General features: G+C 40.0%; 1 protein-coding gene across 1 annotated transcript in view; it reads left to right on the top strand.

The window, feature by feature from the left end:
• The window catches only part of lurap1 (leucine rich adaptor protein 1), a 22,545-nt gene extending 2,079 nt beyond the window's left edge, over positions 1-20,466 (top strand). The window contains exon 2 of the mRNA XM_074668848.1: positions 12,718-20,466. Within this exon, the coding sequence (XP_074524949.1) occupies positions 12,718-13,575 (858 nt within the window). The 3' untranslated portion in view covers positions 13,576-20,466. The remainder of the gene's footprint in view (positions 1-12,717) is intronic.

The raw sequence follows: 20,466 nt of genomic DNA, 5'->3' as shown, positions 1-20,466 counted from the left end.
ACCACACGGCCACCGAACTCCTAAACAATAAGAGAGTCCCTCAAAAACACATTGGTTGGATTTAGACATCTGCAACACATGATCAGGTGTTGATGTTGGAAATAGAAACTTATTTCACTTTAGAGAAGAAAATAACAAGCACTAATGCTCTTTACAGGTCTGAGGAGGAAATAGTGCTCTCCAACGTGTAACTGAACACCTCCTGAAAAGTAACATCATCAGTTTTACTCTTGGGAGTATAGAGCTATAAATATGAACCAGCCTTCCTGGTACTCTCATACTTTCATTCAGGTTATGCTTCAGGTTAACTTTTTTCACTGCTGTACCTCCTGTGTTGTGTTTTTTTTTCTGCCAAGTAAGTAAGCCTAAGAAGCGCAAAGCAGTTTTGGTTGAAAAAAAGGACGTACAACACAGTGCTGTACAATCAGAATATTCAGTTTATAAACTTAAACTTATATTGGATTCAAACATTGTTTGAAAAAATTGTGTTAAAGGAGTTTTGCTTGGTTGATATTTTTAAATATACATTTTTTAAATTTGCATACCCCCTGGAGTGGCCTCGCATACCCTCAGGGGTACACATACCCTCATTTGAGAACCACTGCTTTAGAGGAGTTGTTTACATCGTTGCCATAAAATAAGCCACATGACCAAACAAGCACAAGGACTTCAGGTCTACAGAGTCTTTTGGGGATAAGATGAAAGCATAACTTGTTAATTCCATTATAACAAAATGGCATTTTAATGACAGAGAAGTTGTGTTTGCATCCATCCAGTTGTCTTTCCATCTCAATCCATCTTCCTCTTATGGCTCTCCCTCCCTTAAAGACTTTATTGGCCAATAACTGCAGAAAAATGCTCCCCAATGAGTCTGGTTGTGTTTCAGGTTTTCTCCTGTTACAGTGACTATGTTTTACATATTCATTGCTATCATTGTGGAGTCACGTGGCATCTATTTAGCTGTTTACACCCAGCAGTAGCCTCAGCATTAGCCATGGGATTATGAACACCTGCAGGTGTTAGGTGTGATTTGTCAGCCTCAGATAGGCATGGGCGGATGATGATAATGAAAAATGGACAAGGAGAGATTTTTTTTGGTTCAGTTTGGATCCATTCAGTGACATTATTTCTCCTGAATTTGTTGATGCTCTTTGGCTTTCAAAATTGGAGTTTTATAAGGAAATAAAACATTATAATTTATAGAACTGTCTGCAAGTTAGAGCCGTATGGCTGAAAAATTCCTCCAATTCTGACTCCTAAAGCTTTCAGAGTTTTTTTTATTTGTACATCGATAATGAGCACAGGGCCAGACTGATTCCTTTTAACAGACTGAGAGAGATGTGATGAAGAGCCACTTCCTCACTAGAGGGGAGTGAAACTGTGCATGTGCTTGAGCGTGTGTGTGTGTGTGTGTGTGTGTGTGTGTGTGCTTTATTCATCTGTGAGAGTGGCTGAGTGTAATGGGAGTGCAGAAGAAGAGCTCTGAGCACTGCACTTTCATCAGAAATCTGCTTAGTAAGATGTGCAGTAACACGTGTTCGCGCACAATAAAAATCGGCTCACATGTACAAATGAATCTTCTCTGACACTGAACACTTTTTCATACTTATTAAATCCACAACCATGTAAACCATTTTGATTAGTGAGCAAATATCTTCCACTCCTCTCATTTTTCCATCGTATATTTGTTTGTGTGTTGTGTCTGTGTGCTCTGTGTTGCACAGTCATCTGTTAATCTGTCTCTGTAACCACACGGCATGCTGATGGTGAGCTGCAGCATCTGTCTGCTGTAAGATCTGTGTGTGTGTGTGTGTGTGTGTATGAGCCATGTTTACACTGTGTCACCAGCACTAATGAAATGTAGCTCTGCTTCTTCTTAACTGTCAGCGGAAACAGGATGTTAGTCTGCATCTTACAGTGTGTTATACTGGAACAAACAACCAGACTCTTGGATCCATCAGTGTCAAAGACAAGGCTGGACACTATATTTTCTTGGCTGGGAACTGAGAGTTTGTAGGTTTTGATGCCAAGGAGCATTTAACTTAAAACTGTAGTTTTATCAAGGTATGTGATTATGAGGCATGATTTTCATGATGGTTTCTAAAAGGGATGTGAATTTAGCAGTTGGTTGTACAACTTCAACAAACAACCTGCTTTCATTTATCTACTAATAATTCAAACAGTAGGGGGTGGTGTGCAGTTCACCATTAATTATGGAGAGGAGGAGGCGTCCTCAGTGTGGATGTTTTTCACTGATCTGGAGGACACAATGAATGTTGATGTAAACAATATGAAACTGAAACTGCAAAGAACTCAGTTTTTAAGAAGAAACTTTACAGCAGAGCACTTCTAAAATCATTTGGAGTGATTACTGACAGCTGTCTGTTTAAAATGATGGTTGGACATAAAACACGTCCAGTGCAGCTCCCTAGACAGGTTATAAACAATAATTACTTCTTATTTCTTTATGTAATCACCATAAAAAAGATATCTTTTTTTTTTTTTTTTTAAATTGGACTTCCCTCTTAAAGTATTAAGGTAACTGGATATTACGTGGTATTGACTATCTTGATTGGCAGGCTAAATGGATGACATTTTGTGCCAGAGATTTGAAACTTTGAAAATACTTAAATTATGAGTTTTGCATTATTAGGGGCATAGCTGACTCAACTGACAGGTAGACCATAGCTGCAGGGAGAAACCTACAAGCCAACCCTAAAGTTACCCTGGATTTCCACCAGATCTGCGTCCAGACCGTCTCCACTTTATTGCAGTTCAGATCCGTGCCCACTTTTCCATTCTGAGGTGTAGCACAAAGCAGGATTGCCGGGGAGCAAGGTGACAAAAATTTCCTGCAGTAGTTACTGTAGTTATCAACACTTTTCCTGTCCCAGTGATGAGCCTCTCCTCATTCCTGTTTATGTCCTTAGTGAGTGAAAATCTCTGACGTGATGATTCCAGGTCTGACCCGGTCATAATGATTGTATGTTGTTGTAGTTCAGTCAAGTATGATCTGGCGTCTTCCTGTCCCTCTGGATCAGCTCTGTGCTGATTGATGCATTGTGCCCAGCATCTTTCAGTGATACAAGGTGAATTTAATCGCGCAAAACGCCTGTAATGCACCACATGAACGCCAGAGTCTGGACGCTGGACTATTTGGACAAGCTGAGGGGCTAACGCGCGTCACTGTGCAGGTGGAGTAGAGAGCCTCTCTCTGGTAATCCACCGGCCCTGCCTGGCTGTTCCCTGCGATCTCATCCTTGACCCCTGAACCCCCGACCCATGTTCCCAGAGGTCTCCCAGGGGATAATGAAGGGGTCGAGGAAAGAGAGGACCGCAGAGAACTTCCATCTTTTCCCTGGCTCTGCCCCTGCACCGCTCCTTCCTCCTCTCTATCAGGCTCGAAACTCCACTGAGGAAAACACAGTCGGACACAGTGATGACCCATGCAGCCAAATCCAGCTGGGAACGAATATTTACAGAACTTACCTTTAAAACCAATCTCCACAGCAACTTTAATCCAAGCCTGCTCCTTTTTTCCGGTCTGTAGAGTACACATGTCGTATCGTATAACTCTGGATGATGACACACCGCACAGATTATTTTCTCCTCCATCTTCTGGCGGGGTTGGAGTCGGAGCAGGCGGCGGTTCCTCCCCAACGTCATCAAATCAATAATGTCGTGGGGGAATGTCATTGCTTATTGGCTGCCGCGGCACAGCCTTCGACGCAAATTCGCGTCGAAAGTTCATTATTTTTAACTCGAGCGAATTGGCGTCTGCTGCCCAAACGCTCAAACGCTCCAAATGCGCACACGCCCTAAACGCGCCGCGCCAAATGCATCAGACGCGCAGCGCCAAACGCGTCCAACGCGCCGTCCGGGGTGAATCTAAACGCGTCTTTGCATTGACTTTGTGTGTAATCTCGCTGCAAATTCACGTTTGGTGTGGCCGTACCATGAAACATTAGCAGCAGAGGGCTTCCTATTAGTGCCTGAAACTTATTGGTGCCAAGATGGAGAGGAGATGGACCAGACATTGATCTGGTGGAATTTAGATATTTGGTCATTTGACAGTTAGGTAGAGTCAGTGTTTCAACATGGCTACTGCTGATGATAGACTTCAGAACTGCTTCAAAAACCAATCACAGAGTCTATGCATTTTAGTGACTATGCATGTATTATTCTTATGCAGACTGACTGCTAATTCCCCCCTTAGACATTCTTCCTCAGTGTTCATGTCTGAGTATGGTAAGGAGCATTTTGCAGCACACTGAGCTGGAGGCAAGCCAATATTGTTGCTAATGCTTTTAGTGTTGCTGTTCATTCCTGTGGAGCAGTTTTAAAGCCTCTGTCTTTCATCTGCAGCTGTCTGACATCAGACACGTTCTCCTCTCATCTAAACAGATTTGTTGGATGCTGAGACACTTCTCACCAAACACAAGACTGGCAGACTGCCTCAAACACTCACAGAAACACACACACACACACACACTTCAGCTGCTCGCTACATTTGATACGAGATATGCTACAAAAGAGAAACATAAAGGATAAGAGCTGTGTTATTTCTGAGGGTGTGATACTTTTTGTCTGTATCTGCTTGTTCGTCTCGCTGTAGTTCTTGTTCTCTGTCGTTCACCTCTGGGCAGAGGAATGACAGTGCAAAGTCAGCTTTGAGAGCTGAGCTGCAGGGATTGAAAATCTACTCTGTTTAATCTCAGTCTTCTGTCTTCTACTGTCAGCCTGCTGGCTTTCTCAAAAAATACAGTCTACACAGGAGTTGGTCTGATTAAATCACTGCTGCTGGATCCAGACTGCGATTTTTCAAACCTCCTGTGAGGAGTTTGTAGCTTGTGATACATCATGCTGAAATATTATGATGTTGTTAAATAAACTTTAGCAAAAGCAAACTAGATAATCTGCAATAAAACTGATAAGACCCATAAAGATTTGTTTTAATCCTTGCTAACTGTATAACAGTGCTGCAGGGTCAGACAGTGATTTACAGTGAGCTGCCAAAACAGCCTGTGTGGACATTTTCCACAGCAAAGATGGACAGTGAATGAAAGACTTGACAGTTGAAAGACAGAAGGATAAGATTGTGCATCAGAAATCAGCTTTTACATGATAAGTGGAAGAGAGGTCAACTTTGTCCACAGGGGGCGCCAAAATCAATAAAACTCAAAGCTCCTCTCTGGAGCTTTAAGTTGAGTTACAGTGCTTTAATGGCATGCAAGTGTTGATGAGGAACCATTATTTTGGGATTTTGCAAGTTAACACTGCACCTAACCCTTTTTAAATTAGTCTGACAAGAGGTAATGATATATTTTTTAAACATTAGCTCCCTTACAGAAAGTATGAGGGAGAAAAGATGAGCCAAATTCAATTGTATATTTTTTTGTCATAAACTAAAAAAATAATACTAAACTTAGCACATAAAGTCAGATAATTTTGTGTTTTGGTAAATTAAGACAAGACACATTTAATTAATCCCAAAGTAAATTGTTTTGACAGAGTGCAAAATACATAGTTACAAAAAATAAGATAGTTACAAAATTTAAACAATATGAACTGTTTATCAGTAAATAACAAATCAAGTACAAAGTGCAAAAGCAAGTGTCTGATTACAAACTATATTACAAAGTTTCAGAGTGAAATCAACTCTGAGTTTTGTCCATTTCATTTGTTTTAGTTTTGAAACCACTGGTAGCCTATCTATTAGTTTGCTTTTTACTTTTGGGTTCTCATTTTAAAACAAAACTTCACACAGTTGATCTTTGGTAGATTACTTCTTTGTTGTCTTCTGGTAATAAATCTAATGCCCTTAGAAAGCCTGTTCATTTCACTTAAATGTGGTCTCATTTGTCAGGAACATGCTTTTGTGGGAGGAGCAGAAGAGCTGAGTATGTATAAAAAAAATTGTCAGCTCTTCTCTGCCAATGCCAAACAGATTATTTTGTTGTTGACTCTTATTTGGTGATTGAATGATTGAAGTCTGGAGAAACAAGATATATTGGCAATGCAAAAATTTATTCATTTAAGAGGTAGAAACTTCAGTGGCTTGCCAACAGTATAACATTTATTGCAAAGAAGCATTGTTACAAAAATAAATAATCTACCAAACACTCATTTCCTTACTTTTTGTCTTAAGTTTATAAAATCAAATCAGTTTGGTAATAAAAAAAAAAGTGCTCTCAATTCCTCTTTGTGGTGACATCACAGGCAAAAAAACATGAAAGACACAAATAATGTAACAGTACTTTCATCAGTCTGATACACAGGGTCTTACAGCATGGCTGACATTTTAGTGAGCATTCAGAGGTGAGCTCAGACAGATGGAGCAGCCGGGGTTCATGGAGAGACACGGGCGACCTTCTGCTGCATGCAGTCTGTAGGGCCTCTGCAAGGACGGCGCGTGTCTGCACAGGGACAGAGTTAGATGGGAAGGTGAAATGACAGACAGTGACACCAAGGGACACCGAGTGCGAGAGAGAAAGAGAGACTGCGCAGAGAGGCGGGTGTTTATTTTGCTGCTGCATGAAAGAGAACCAGCGCGTGTTTGAGCCGTCCCTGCTGGCTGTGATTCAGCAGTCTGTTCAATCGCTGTGTGACATTGAGAAGCCGTTCTCACCACATGGGAGACTCTGTGTGCGTCATCAATCATGCTTCAGCTGTGCGTGAAACATCACAATGTTCTGTATCATCTGTAAACTGGAGTGTTCAGACTCTGCGTTTATTAGTAAATGGTCGAGAACGAGAAGGCAAGATGATTCAGGAGGAACTTGCTGCATAATTTTGCATACTGATGATGGAAAACTGCTCTAATAATACTTCAAATATGATTCTGCTTTATTAAAACAAAAGGTTTCAAATTAATCACATTTTCAAATTTGATCTTTTACTTTACCATAGTAGATTTTCTCTCACCCAAAGAATTGAAGACTTCATCACCACAACACCGACAGGTGGGGAGTGATGCATGAATAATCTGCCAAGACTGGTTGTAAACAAGCCAGCGGTATAATTGTTCAGATGACCAAACTACAAAATGTAGTACCTTAGAGGTAGCACCTTGATCCATTAGATCACAGAGTATTTTTATAGTTCTTTTGGATATGTTCTGAAAGGAAAACTTAAAAGAGACAGAGAGTGAGAGAAAGAAATAGCATGCACTATCTCATGCCAGGACAAGGTACCAAGCCTAGGACTAATGCAGCCTTTACAATGCTGCTGCTCAACCAGTTGAGCTGAACATTTACCCCAAGTTATGTTTACTTTTTTTCCCAAACCTTGTCTCTTTGGAGGCTGGAAATTGTATTTGACCAGAAAAACTCACATAGGGATTGAAATTGTTCAGGAAAAAAGAACAAAGATCCCTGATGATTTTGTCAATTTGAATCAGAAAAAAAGGGACAAGAGTACATCTGGTATGATGCTACATCCATTTCCATTCATCATTTTCCACCAATGAGTTTTTTATTTTTGGCGTCAGCTGGCAAAGCAAGGTGTTTCACACCCCTCACTTCAGATCCTCGTGGGGGATTTTGAGCTGCGTCCAGGCCAAATTGGATAGATGTGGTGAGAACACTTTCAGTCGAAGGCTAAGAGTAATCCAACAAGATGTCCCTATTCCCCTCTGACTTTTCTCCTTTTGGGATGCAGAAATACTAGATTCTCAGCTTCTGAGCTCATTACCATAGGTGATATAGGGTCCAACTCACCATCACTTAAGTTCTGTCTTGAATTTGAATTATGCTCTTCTGCTTTTCACTGGCCAGCAACTACTTAATAACTTAAGCAATAACTTTATTTTATCCAAAATTAGTCTAAAGTTTGCAGCAGATGTAACTTGTCTGTACAAATTTGAGGTAATAGCAGGTCAGATCACTTGTACAAATTTGTACAAAAATAAAAATGTCAAAGTAAATAACTCAAATAGCTGCATTGAAATGTAAAACCAGAGTCAAAATAGTCACCCAGAATACTAAACATTCAACCAAAAAAAGGGGGTAAAAAACACTTCAGTGAGAAACTCTTAAAGGTACTTGATGCGTTTGGTAGCCGCGGCACGTTCAGTGTCTGACTTGTCTCATCTGCTTTCAAAGAAGCAGAAATAGGTCAGTTGGAATCAGGGATTTAAAGCACCTTTACTTCAATTCCCCCATGCAGAGATCATTGGAGTGTTTCCATCACCATCATCTCCTGCTGTTTGTATTCAGAACAAGACTTTTCCTTAAACTCAGCATACATACACGAGACCAGTTATTTCCATACAATGCAGTTTTTGGATTAAACTGACTGTTTAGTTTGTGGTTAAATTGGCTGTTAGTAGATTTAGTTATTGCAGAGAAGCAGAAAAAAAACAATCATTTTTTTTATGCAGATGATCAACTGTTATATCTTAAACTCAGCTTTTAATTATTGAAGGCTGCTGTGTTGAACATTAATGTTTAATTATTTAATGGATATCCTTTTGATGTGCTTCTAGAACAAAAGAAAATCAAAGTATTTATCGCTATTGTTACCAAGACAGGGTTAAGAAGAAGTAGATATCATGAAAACAGCAAAAACAAGTTAGATTATTTTTCTATTCAAATGAATTTGATGCAGGAAGAAATCTAAATCAGGCATTACTCCTTTCTTAAGCAGATTTATTGTGCAAAGAGAATCATATGTAGCTGCATACTGTTTGCAGTGTGCATGCAAGCTTTCATGAACCAGACACAAAAAGCAGAAAATGAGCTTTCCAGGCCTCTACGAATCAGCCAGAAAAGGTCTGGCCTCCTGCCTGAGCAGGAACACTGAAATCTGTTTGACTGAGCTCTGTCGGCACAAACATGAGTAAAACATGATGGATGATGTCTCAGTCCCTAAAGCTGCAGAGTCCTGAATGTCCACTTCCTGCCCTCATCCTGACATGTGTCACATGGAAACCTTCGACCCCTGTTCGACCCTTTGGATTCAAATGGGTACTTCCCATAATGAGCATGTTTGAGCTCTTTGTGTAATTAAAGGCTGTATCCAGTAATGAAGATCACTGAGACGATGAGCGAATACATTTGGCAAACGAACTGTGGGAACAATGGCAAGTTTTGTTTACACAACATTAGAAACTATGAAAGACAATTTAAAGATGAAATATCTAAAAATTTAAAACTTTTTTTTTTAATCCAGCCTTTTTAAATGAATGTGAGAAGTAATAATGTGTGGAAATGTTATTGTGCACACATTCCACACACCTGCTTTTTTCCCCCTGGAAATACCATTTCAGGTTAAATGCAGCTGTCAAGCCACAAAAGTAAAACACTGAGGTGTGAAAGAAACCATGAATTTAGTGGATCTAATCTTGTCAGACGGCCCCGCCTCAGCAGCCCAGCAAGCACAGACTGATGGAGCGCTCGGCTTCGTTAGCATTGTGCCACCTCAGCGCTGACAGGAGATATGGAGCTACTTTTACTGCCACCCTCATTAGCTCGCCCAGTCCTCTGCCAGCCGAAAACCTCAAACCTCAAATGTTAACCCCACCCCACTTCTGACTTCGCCCTGGGACATCAGCCACATGTGCACAGAAAGATGCTGTTTTTTTAACCCAGGTTCTTACTTGTGTTTCAAACTACCTCCTCCAATAATGTGCAGATGTGTTTATTTATTTCATATACAGTAGAGCTTTTAAAATGGGATAAAAGTCAAAAGATGTCAGACATTGATGTTGGTTTTAACACCTCCCTTCTCCACCACACTACCCACTCAGCCAACGGCGTTACTTTCTTGTAAACTACTGTACTTTTACTGTACTGTACTTTTGACAAAGCTGGCAACAGTCTAAAAAGCGGCTTTTAGCACTGATGAGACTTCTCTTTGGTTTTAATAAAGCTCAGCCACTGGCTCAACACAGAGATAATGGATGAGTGTATTACTCTAAGGGTAATATCATGCTGACCTATTAAGTCAGTTTTTCTTTCCTGCAGGTGTTCTGAGCAGCATTGAGTTTCATAACTAACAACTACACTGACTAAATCTGCAGCACAGGGATGCAACCCTCCACTGGGCCGATCCAGTGAAGCGAATATTCCACAGGACAATGACGTAGAAGGTTCGACAGATTGCAGGATCAATATGTTCCAGCCCAGTGCTTTATTGACATATAACCTGGAGGGTCATAAAGACCTCATGGACACAACGAAGGTAGAAGAAGGCTCAGTAAGGTCAGGAATCAAAGGTCACCTAACACTGGTATAAATACTAAATGTGCATATTTTCACTTTAAATATGACCTTTGACCCCTTTTATCCATCACACAATCTATAACACCATTTACATCCATGCTTTAAATTAATCTACATTTTACTAGTTAAAACTTCATCATACTTATCTACTATCTCTGACTTTGCAGTTAGTCTGACAGTATATTTTACATAGCATTATTAACATAATGACTTTTTTATGATTGTATAACAAACAATAGCCAATGCACTCTATGGCCTTATATAAAGGACAATTGTAAGGGCTTTTATTTGAGTTATCTCGAATGTAAGTCGCCGACTTTGAGGGCTCGCCATTTGAAAACCGGGCCCGAAATAACAACTTTGTGAACAACTTTTGTAGAGCAGGGTCTAGTCGGTCATGTGAGTGAATTTCAAGTCCATAGGATTTGTGGTTTTGGCCAGGTTAATTTTGGCAGAAAGGGTAAAAATGCAGCAAACTCTTCTTTTGAAGGGCAAATTGACGGCTTCCTGTGCGAGATAGGCGAAAAACACCCACCCCCTTTTTTGTGTGTCTCAATGAGATGAACGTTTTGGTGTTGGTTTCATCTCTCTACGACATTCCTAGCCTATGTCAGAGCCATTTTAGTGTTTTTTTTTGGCACTAGACAGCTTATTACGGGATGTCAGGGGTCTTCTAGCCCTGCTAGAAGGTGCCCTCAGCTCAGGCCTCGGACCCTAATTAAGGTCAACTCCATTTTGAAATATATGAGAACAGACAACAGATTCAAGTTTTAAAAAGGGGCCAAACAGTCTATTTTCTTCAACTTTAAAACTTTCAACTTTAAAACTTTCCTTCAAGTTTTTAATTCATGACTCTGGAAATAACTTCTTTAAAACACTGTTAATAAATGTTATTGACTGCAAAAAGCTAAGATGACTGTTGCATGCAGGATGAACTTTTTGTAAAGGTGTCGAAAAAATGTTTTTCTCAAATTTTTCTCTAAAATAATTAAGAGCATGTTGACAAGTTTAAAAATCTGATATAAACTAAGAATAAACACTTCATTATAGTCTTAACATCGTTAATGCCCTATAAGCACATGGTGATAATCACACAGAGCCTTTATCAAATAAAACTCCTTCCAAGAACAACAACATATAGTATTACTCTGAGTTTTAAAGTGTAATTTCAGTACAGCCCTCCATAAATGGTTAAACATTTATTTGTTTCTGAAATTTATAACTGGAACACATTTTAGAAAATTACCCTATAACCAGCCAGAGTTCTTGTGAGACAATAGACACAGACATATAAAAATGTTTATGACTCCAGAAAACAGATGAGCAGCAGCCTGAACTGGTACAGAAATACTGACGTTCAGAGACACAGAAAAACGAATGAAGAAAGAAATGACTGCGTGGTGGGAAAGATACTAAAAGACTTAATGCTTAGCTTAGAGAAGGTCTGGTTATCTGCAGAGGGGAGTGAATGTCATCAGCTCTGACTGTGGGTGCCATATATCACCTCCTGGCCCCTGCACCCCACCGCAGACCTCTGCTAATGTATTCAGAGGAGGATTTTTCCATGACCGCAGCCTCCTTCTTTTTCTTCTTATTCACCATTTGGCTTTTTTAACTGCCCACACACACATGCGCGCACGCACACACACACACGTACGCAGACACACAAAAGTTTAGGGTACTGAGTGGCTATGACATTGGTGTAATCATGACTTTATTTATTACACTGGATGACTTCATTTCTATTTTTTTGTTGTTGTTGTCTCCTTGAATACAGAGCATTGAGATGGAATTTATGATATTTATTCTTGAATTTTTTTTTTCTTTTTTAGATTTTTCTCATCAACTCTGTACTTCCAGCTTGTCTTTTCACTTCTTTGCTACATTTATCCTCCTCTAACTTACTTGCTCCCACATTAAGTGCACTTTATATTTGACCTTTCAGCCTGTGTGATGTTTTACTTCCATTTTTGGTTATGTGTAAAAATTTTATTGCACTCAGATGGTGTCTGCCCATTTTGTACGAGCAAATGTTCAAAACAAATATCTGCAGACTCTCCATGGTTCTTTGGTTCACAGTTTGGATCTTATGCATAATAATTTGCCCTTTTCAGGAATTAAAAACTATGAGAAGATTTATCAAATAAGAATAAACAAAGATCTTGACTTTAAAACGTTTGAGTCAGTTGTATCAGTCTGTGATACTTTTTAAGATTTGGTATTGGGTATTGTTTAGTATGACAGAAAATGCAGTTCGAAGTGCACAAGAGCCCCCCAAACCAACTAGTTTCAGCTTAATCGCCATGGAGCAATGACAACCAAGAGATACCGAGTAAAAACTGTGTAACATTTACAGCGCTTTCAAACTTTGGACCACATTAATGCAAGACTGATTTTCTTGCATATGAATCTAAATGAGTATCAGGGGGTAGCTAAACATCTCTCCCTGATTGTCTCTTTGTGATAACACACATATCTCTTTGTCTCCTTTCAGGCTCACTTGCGCTCAGTGGATGTAAAGATCTTGCAGCAGCTGTTGGCGGTCCATGAAGGCATTGAGGCGGTCAAATGGCTTCTGGAGGAGCGCAGCACCCTCACGAGCCGTTGCAGCAGCCTCACCAGCAGTCAGTACAGCCTTGGTGAGGGCCCCGACACCTCCTGGAGGGGCTCTTGGAGCAGCCTGCAGGACCCCAACGACAAGCTGGATAACATCTCCATTGGCAGCTATCTGGACACCCTGGCAGACGACATGGATGAGTACTGCCCTTCGAACTCAGAGTCTGTCATCTGCTCTACCACACCGCTGGTCTCTGAGGCGACTGTTGGGGGTCGCACAGCAGCTACAGTCTCTGCATCTGGAGCAGGAGCTGGAGTACTGGGAAGGTCCGGGGCTGGAGCTGGAAGTGGGATTAGGGCGAATGGAAATGGAACTGTTGTTGGAAACGAGACTGAGGTGAACGGAGGACTGGGGACTGGCGTATCCAGTGCTGTCGCTGGATCTGGTACTGCAAACCCACCAATCAGCTCTCCCAAAGTGAAGTCTGAGGGCAACAAGCAAGAACCTCCAGTCTGGACCAAGGCTGCAGAGACTGGCAAAAGAAGCCCGGTTTCCAAGGGCAGCACCCAGACACAAAGCGCAAAGGTCAATGGAGTCATGGAGAAATCGACCGTGCAAAGTGGTAGCCCAGTACGCTCCAGCGAAAAACTGGGAACCAGCCAGAGTCCTAAATTTAAACCATACAAAAACGGCAAGATTGACTTGGACACTTGCAAAATGAACGGCAAAATGCACCTGGAGTATGATGCACATTGGCGGTGGGTGCAGTCGCAAGAAGATGTGACGTTTTTGTGAGAAGGATTATAACAGAAAAGATGGGAGCCACTATTGAACAGCCTCTCCTGAAAATCAAAGAGCAGATCACTGAAGTAGATGAGAACACAAACTGCTGTTGAAAAAATGCACATAGTGAGGCTGTCCTTGTTGAACAACACTGGGTTTGACAGACAAAAATACCTTTTTTGTCCCATTGTTCCCAACTGTGACTGCACTAACCCTCTATAAAACATTGATGTCAGTATTAAGGCGGATACACAGAACAGGATTTTGACTATATTCAGCCAAACTGGGCTGCCTCAAAGTACTTATTGTTTTCAAAATCCTGTGTCATAGTTTTTCTCAGGGCCTTTCTTGGCATTCCCTGATTTATTCTCATTTCTTTTCTTCTTTTTGTTGCTTCTCTAAAGCACAGTGAGATGATCTAAAGAGCTGTCTTCAAATTGCTTCTCACAGTATATGAACAGTGTTAATTAAAAGATCTGAATTCTAATTTCACCCTTTACCCATTTAACTAATTCCCATTAACTGCAAAACCTCTGCTTACAATAAATCAATAGAATCCCAGGGGCAGAACAAAGATTTCTGACCCTTCTTCCAGAGTATTCCTCTGGGATATCCTTAAATATCTTTATTTGTCCTGGAGTGGACCTTCTACCTTCATCACCATTTTTGACCAATAGGACCCAATTTTAAGTCTACTTTTCTTCATGTAGGTGAAAAGAAGACCAAAATTTCCCTCAACCAATTATGTTGAAGCCACAAATGTCTTGTATAAAACCCTTCAACCAAGACTATTAAAAAGAGTACTAGAGGATGTTATAGACAAGTTCCTTTCCCAAGATCTCAAATACCCATGCTGTGTCATTCCCTTTAGCTTCTGCTATAGGTCTACATCTCAGGTTTAAGATTCCTTAACTTCCACATTTTGGTTGTGTTCACTCTTAAACTGTGGTATGCCAAGAGAAGACAGGATACGGTTTGATCAAGTACAGTACAATATGATAGGACACAAATTAGGGATAGACCGATTATCGGGGCCGATATTTGGCATTTTGAAGCATATCGGCATCAGCCTTTTTTTAATCCAACGGCTGATAGGAAACAAATTAAAAAATGCGTTGTTGCAGCTCTGATGCAGCTGCTCCGCTGTCTGCAGTCACTACTCAGTCCCCAGCACTGTCCCACCCACAGTAACATCTGATTGGTTACAAGCAAAGCCATGGCTTGGGAAACAGCCAATCGGCAGTGCAGTTATTACAGTTATTGCAGTTACATTGACATTTTGGAAAACTTCATTTACTGTAGAAAATTTGAACTATTTATTTTTTTAAGGTTTCATTTAACTTTATGAAACATGCTGCTGAGCCTGGGAGCTGTTTAATAAACTCATGCTGAAAGGTATTTGAATGAAATTAAGTGTTGAAGCTGTACTGTTCAAATTTTTGACACCAATATTTGCACTTTGACGACAAATTAATATTAGCTTCAAATATCTCCTTGGCTACAAATAATCAATATCATTATCAGCCCGGAAAAATCCATATCGATCTATCTCTAACACAAATTGATACAACACATGAGTGTGTGATACCAGTACAATACATTGTAATACCATACAAAATGATACAGTATAGTTTGGTACAGGTGATACTACACTACACAACGTGGTACAATACTCCATGACATGATATGGTATGGTATGATTCAACTTGATACAAAAATAAACAAGACCTAAAATGATTTAACCTGATATAGTATGATACAATATGACGATGTGTTACGATATGTCACGAGACAAGCCGATACAGTATGGTAGGGCACACACAAAACTACACAGCACAGTACAATATGGTACAACACAATACAAGGAAGTATGGTAAGGTAAAGTACGGCATAATACAAGATATGATCTGATATGATAAAATACAGTACGGTACAATATAGGACGGCACATTACAATATATGATACAACAAGTTACAATATGATACAATTGACTTGATACAATAAGATATGAAACATCACACTAAGGTTTTCCCTCCAGTCTAAATTCTTGCTTGTGTTATAGGTCACTTTGGACAAAGCATCTGCTGAATGAAATTGTAGATTTGTAGAATACTAGAAGGTACAAAAAACTTGTTTTTCCACAAACTAAAATACGTCCTGTGCGCTACATACATTTGGCTACCTCTGGCGTAGCATTAATTCACAGAAAAACAATTGGAACAACATTTCTGTTGGTTAGACACACTCTGACTCTCTCTGAGTATCTAAAACTACCAACAGTAGGATAAGAGAATGACAAAGTGACACATATATACAGATGCTAGGTGGTTCCTTATCCATCCTTATCAGCTGGTATACGAGGACTTGGGAATGAGAGCAACTTCTTTCAAAGAGCTTGTGGTGAAATTTGTGGGCATGTTTGTCTCTAAACTCCTAGCTATTATAACAAAAGATACAGGATGTGAACAAAGAGGACAGAGTAATGAGTTTACTGATAGTTCCCCTCATTGAGAAATGATGAACTCACTGTTAGCCTTTCTGTCTTTGTGGAGCTAATATCTTCAGTGCTTAACCGACTCTGCAATATTGTATATTCACTGAATTGCAATACAGCTAGTTTGTAAATCAGGTACTAATTGTGAATGGATGTAGGCAAATATTGAAAATGGCTGTTTTCTTAAACTGTTACAGTGATGTGTTTTTACAAACAATGTTGTGCCTGGTTGGTGTAAACCTTGACTACAAATGCCTGAATGTTTCCTTTGAAAATGACTGCACTGTTGATAGGATAATCTGAGTTTTTGAAGTGGTTTTGTTTTTATTATTTTTGGCTCCTGCTGGCCTCTGCTTGCGTGTACAAATGGCTAGACCAACAGTCTGTGTGCTCTCACCATGTGAGTGTTGACTTTAAAAGTGTTATGTTGGCTGGTTTGAATATTGCATGCCCTGTGCTCAGAGCTTTATTGGTTCGAATCATGACAAACGCGTGTAAAGACCCAAAACAATCAGAGCGAAAAGCAATATTTCTGGAATCCTCTCTACCAGCTTACAGAAGGAGCTCTGCTCAGCGAATGAAATCAAATATTATTTTGTGTTCTAAAGGTTGTTCCAAGACTACTGACAGGAAGTGTGGGTGTGTTTGTTTGTTTTGTGTGTGTGTGTGTGTGTCGATGTGTGTGTGTCGATGTGTGTGTGTGTGTGCTGGAAACAGATGCTGACTACCTGCCTGAGCACAGCTGGCCTGTCAGATTTGGATAAGAATAGATGAGTCCCAGTGGTTTTGAAGTGTTTTCGGCTAATTCATCACAGTGTTACTTCATCTACTGCTCTGCAGTGAGAAATCTTAACGTTGGAACACTTTTGATAAAAGGAGTGGAGCTTATTACATAATCAGTGTTACTTTTATGCTGCAGTCTCCCCTCTCTCCCTAATGTCCTTCTGCAAAAGATGAATTTGATGTATGACTTTGTTCTTCTGTAACACCTTCAAATCATTGCAGGGTTCACTGTTGGAGCATTACAGGTTGTAGACTCCAGTTTTTAACTTTCCAAATTTCATCTGTAACACCTCAACCATTGGCCTGAAGCTGTTGGTTTGCCTTGAAAGAAATTCTTAGCTAGTCAGTTAGCCATGCATGCTAACAATTGTCTAGAGCATGATTACTTACATGGATTACTTATTGTACACTGTAATCCTGGCTTTATCCTTATTGGTTGTACTACAGCCCTTTGTAAACAGCTTCAACAAGCGGAGAAACCAGCAGATTCAGCAAACAGTTAACCAATGGATTAGCTCTCTCTCAGAGTAACCTGGCCGTTAGCATGTTTGTAGTGGAAAAACCTAAAGATGTGTGATTAATCAATCACTACCCTATGCTCAGTCTCACTACAAGGAAAACTTCTTATTTGGCAGATTCAGTGTGGTGTTAAACTCAGCATCTTCATTTATTTGAGCCGCTGAAGTGTTCCTTGCCCTCTTCTTATCCGTCTTTCCGTCACCACACTGCTTGGATGGAAATGTTCCCTGTGTGCCAACACACACATCATGCACACACAATGCCCTCTCATTGGAGACAGCACTATAAAGCAGGCACCACTGAAGTAAAAGGAGACAGTTGAGGGAAAAGCGCTCGAACTGGACCATGAGCTCCATGACTTGAAACATTTTCAAAATCTGTCTCCACATCTTTTGCTTTGGCTCTAAATCTGGTAGAAAGCGAGGAACAAGTATTTTCTCCATGGCATGTCATCCAAAGCCAGTACAGACATGAAGTCATTTGAAACCTTTCCTTTTTTTGACATATGTGTTGGCTGTAAAGCAACACTGCATGCCAAAGAGACCGTCTGCTCTGCTAGTTTGTGGTTTTCTCTCCCAAATCTTGCAGAGCCATATGGAAAAAGCCTGAAATTTTACTGAGGAGTACAGACCTGTAAAACACATTACGTTAAGCTATATAGTGTCTCTCTGAATCTGTGGCTCAGTCTAGTCGTGTGTTTTCACTGGACACATGTAGTTTAAAATGGGAATATAAACATTGTTTCAAACCGCTAACTGGCAGAGATTTAACGAGTGCTGACAGTCGAGGTGCCAGGAGAAAATCGCCTGTGGCCCCATTGTTGTATGGAAAAGGGTAATAACTGAGGCGTTCATGAAGAATGGACACATTACAAGCTGGCAAGCTTGTACAAAATACCTGAAAGTCTCTTCTTTCTCTGCAGACTTTACCTCAGCTCGTGTAAAGGTTGAAACAATCCTGAAACCCGTCTGTCCTGCCCTTTTATGATATCCAGGATTTATCAGATGCCCGGTGCGTGACGTGTTTGCCTTCGCTTCAGGTGCCAGGAACCCTCCCGGCTATTCTGGGCACAAGACAAACAGCGTGATTACATAGATGAGTGGATATCCACACGGTTGCCATGGCGATGAGACCTGACTGGCCTCAGCTCTAGTGGCTACATAAAACAATGTTTAGTGTGGAGCTATTGGCTGTATTCGCAGGTCTGTTTGAATGTCAGGAGGTGAGATGAGAGAAATGAGAGGAGGGGAGATAAGAGGTGCTCCTTTTGAACAGATATAAGATACAGACCATTATGTGGAATTCTGTTAAGAGAGCTCAAACTCACACTTCAGACTTTATATCTTCCCCCTGATAGCTGTGTATCAGCTTTACATGATACAGCTCATAGAAATTCTTTAGTTACCTCAGGCTGCTGTCTCTGGAAAATTACATTTCAGCCCCTGTCTCTTTAAAGCCTCCCAAGAACTCCGGAACTTAGCATTCGAGAAGCATCCTTCACTGCTGCCATGCAGAAAAGTTGAGTCTCTTTTTTTCAGGAGATTAATGAGATTATTTGAGGACATTAATCAATTAACTTATGATGGCACAATTTAAGTAAATCTTGTGATGATCTCACTGAATTCTCATTATACTCTCATTCTGGATTACACTGGAATTACTCCAACACTTAATATACACTTGATATTAACTTAATTTTTTTTTTTAGATATAAAAAAAACACTTCTTTAAACACCTAATTTATAGTATTGCTATGGTTTATCTGAAGTCTTCTTTTAAAAATTTTACATTTGCAATTGGGCTTGGAATATTAAGTTGCTGAAAACCACTTTTTTCGTTCTGGCCCTGCAGACAACTTTACACAATTTATGACTACAGCTTATGATGAATTAAGGGTGTTTCAATAATTAACTGTTATTTACAATGACACACATAATGGATTTGGGAAAGCTTAGCACCCCATTAGTATTGAATTTATTTGAATGTGAAATAATACCATGCAACAGGATGAAAAACAACGAATGGGGCCTCTTTTAATCCTTAAAAACAAACCAACAAAATTTCTCATGACATTACCTCTAATAAAAATGAAGTGATTGATGCGCATGGAATTGGAAAATGATTTATTGGCTGTTAAAAAAGGTGTTACTACAACTAATGAAAACTTCAAAACTTGGAGGGCTTTAAAATGTCCATTCAGCGATAAAAGTCATTCAAGATGACTGGATGTGAAGTAATTACTGCAAAATCTGAGGCGGTTAATGAGTGGTCCATTTCCCTAGTGACTTTTTTTCCCAAGTTTAATGTTCGTCAATCAGAGATCTAAGTTACCCTAAGATGATCTGAGGAAATAAATGTTCTAGGGCCGCATTGGTAAACAGCTCAGCTATCCACTCCATGACTGTGTCTTAAAAGCTTATGAAAGCCATTCCCATGCAAGACTTGGACTTTTTAAAGAAACTTAGATACTGTCAGACTAGTTGTGTCTCCATGGAGGCAGAATGAAGGACTAAACAGTGAGCCGAACAGCACAGCATGCAGTTAAGAGGAAGCTTCCACCCCCGGTGTCCAACTGTTTTCTTCCTTCCTCTTCTACATACACAAACACACACAAGCACAATTCAACCAGGGCTGACGTAGGGTTCTTGGTACCTGACAGCTCCTCAAAGAGAGCCATTAAGCTTTTATCTCTTTGAGTCTTATTCATTCTGTATCCCTTTAATTATCGTCCCAAAATGCTGAAAGAAATAGAAGCAAACTCAAATAAGCCCCACTGAGTGCACACTGGGCTCTGAACCAGGTCCAAAATCTTACTGAGGCAACAACGATCCTAAAGGATGGAAAGATAAAAGCCACCGACTGCAGTTCACTGGATCAGTCAAAACAATATCTTGCTTGAGTGAGTGGGATTGTTTTTATTTCAACGGTACGAAGCATTTCTATAATTTTGTTATGCGGTGTGTCCAGAGAAGAAAATGTGATTTCTTTTCTTTGTGAGGTGGAAATGTTCGAGAAATAACTGATTATGTTAACTGTTGTGCAAAGAATATTATGCAGTATGTAAATTATACAAGCTTATCCAATGATTAAAGATATTTTAAATGTT

Source organism: Halichoeres trimaculatus, unplaced genomic scaffold (genome assembly GCF_033239565.1).
Source record: "Halichoeres trimaculatus isolate MK-OKI-2021-1 unplaced genomic scaffold, fHalTri1.1 fHalTri1_scaffold_4, whole genome shotgun sequence".
Classification (NCBI taxonomy): Eukaryota; Metazoa; Chordata; class Actinopteri; order Labriformes; family Labridae; genus Halichoeres; species Halichoeres trimaculatus.
Note: the sequence above shows the minus strand (reverse complement) of the source record. Positions and strands in the feature narration are given on the sequence as shown.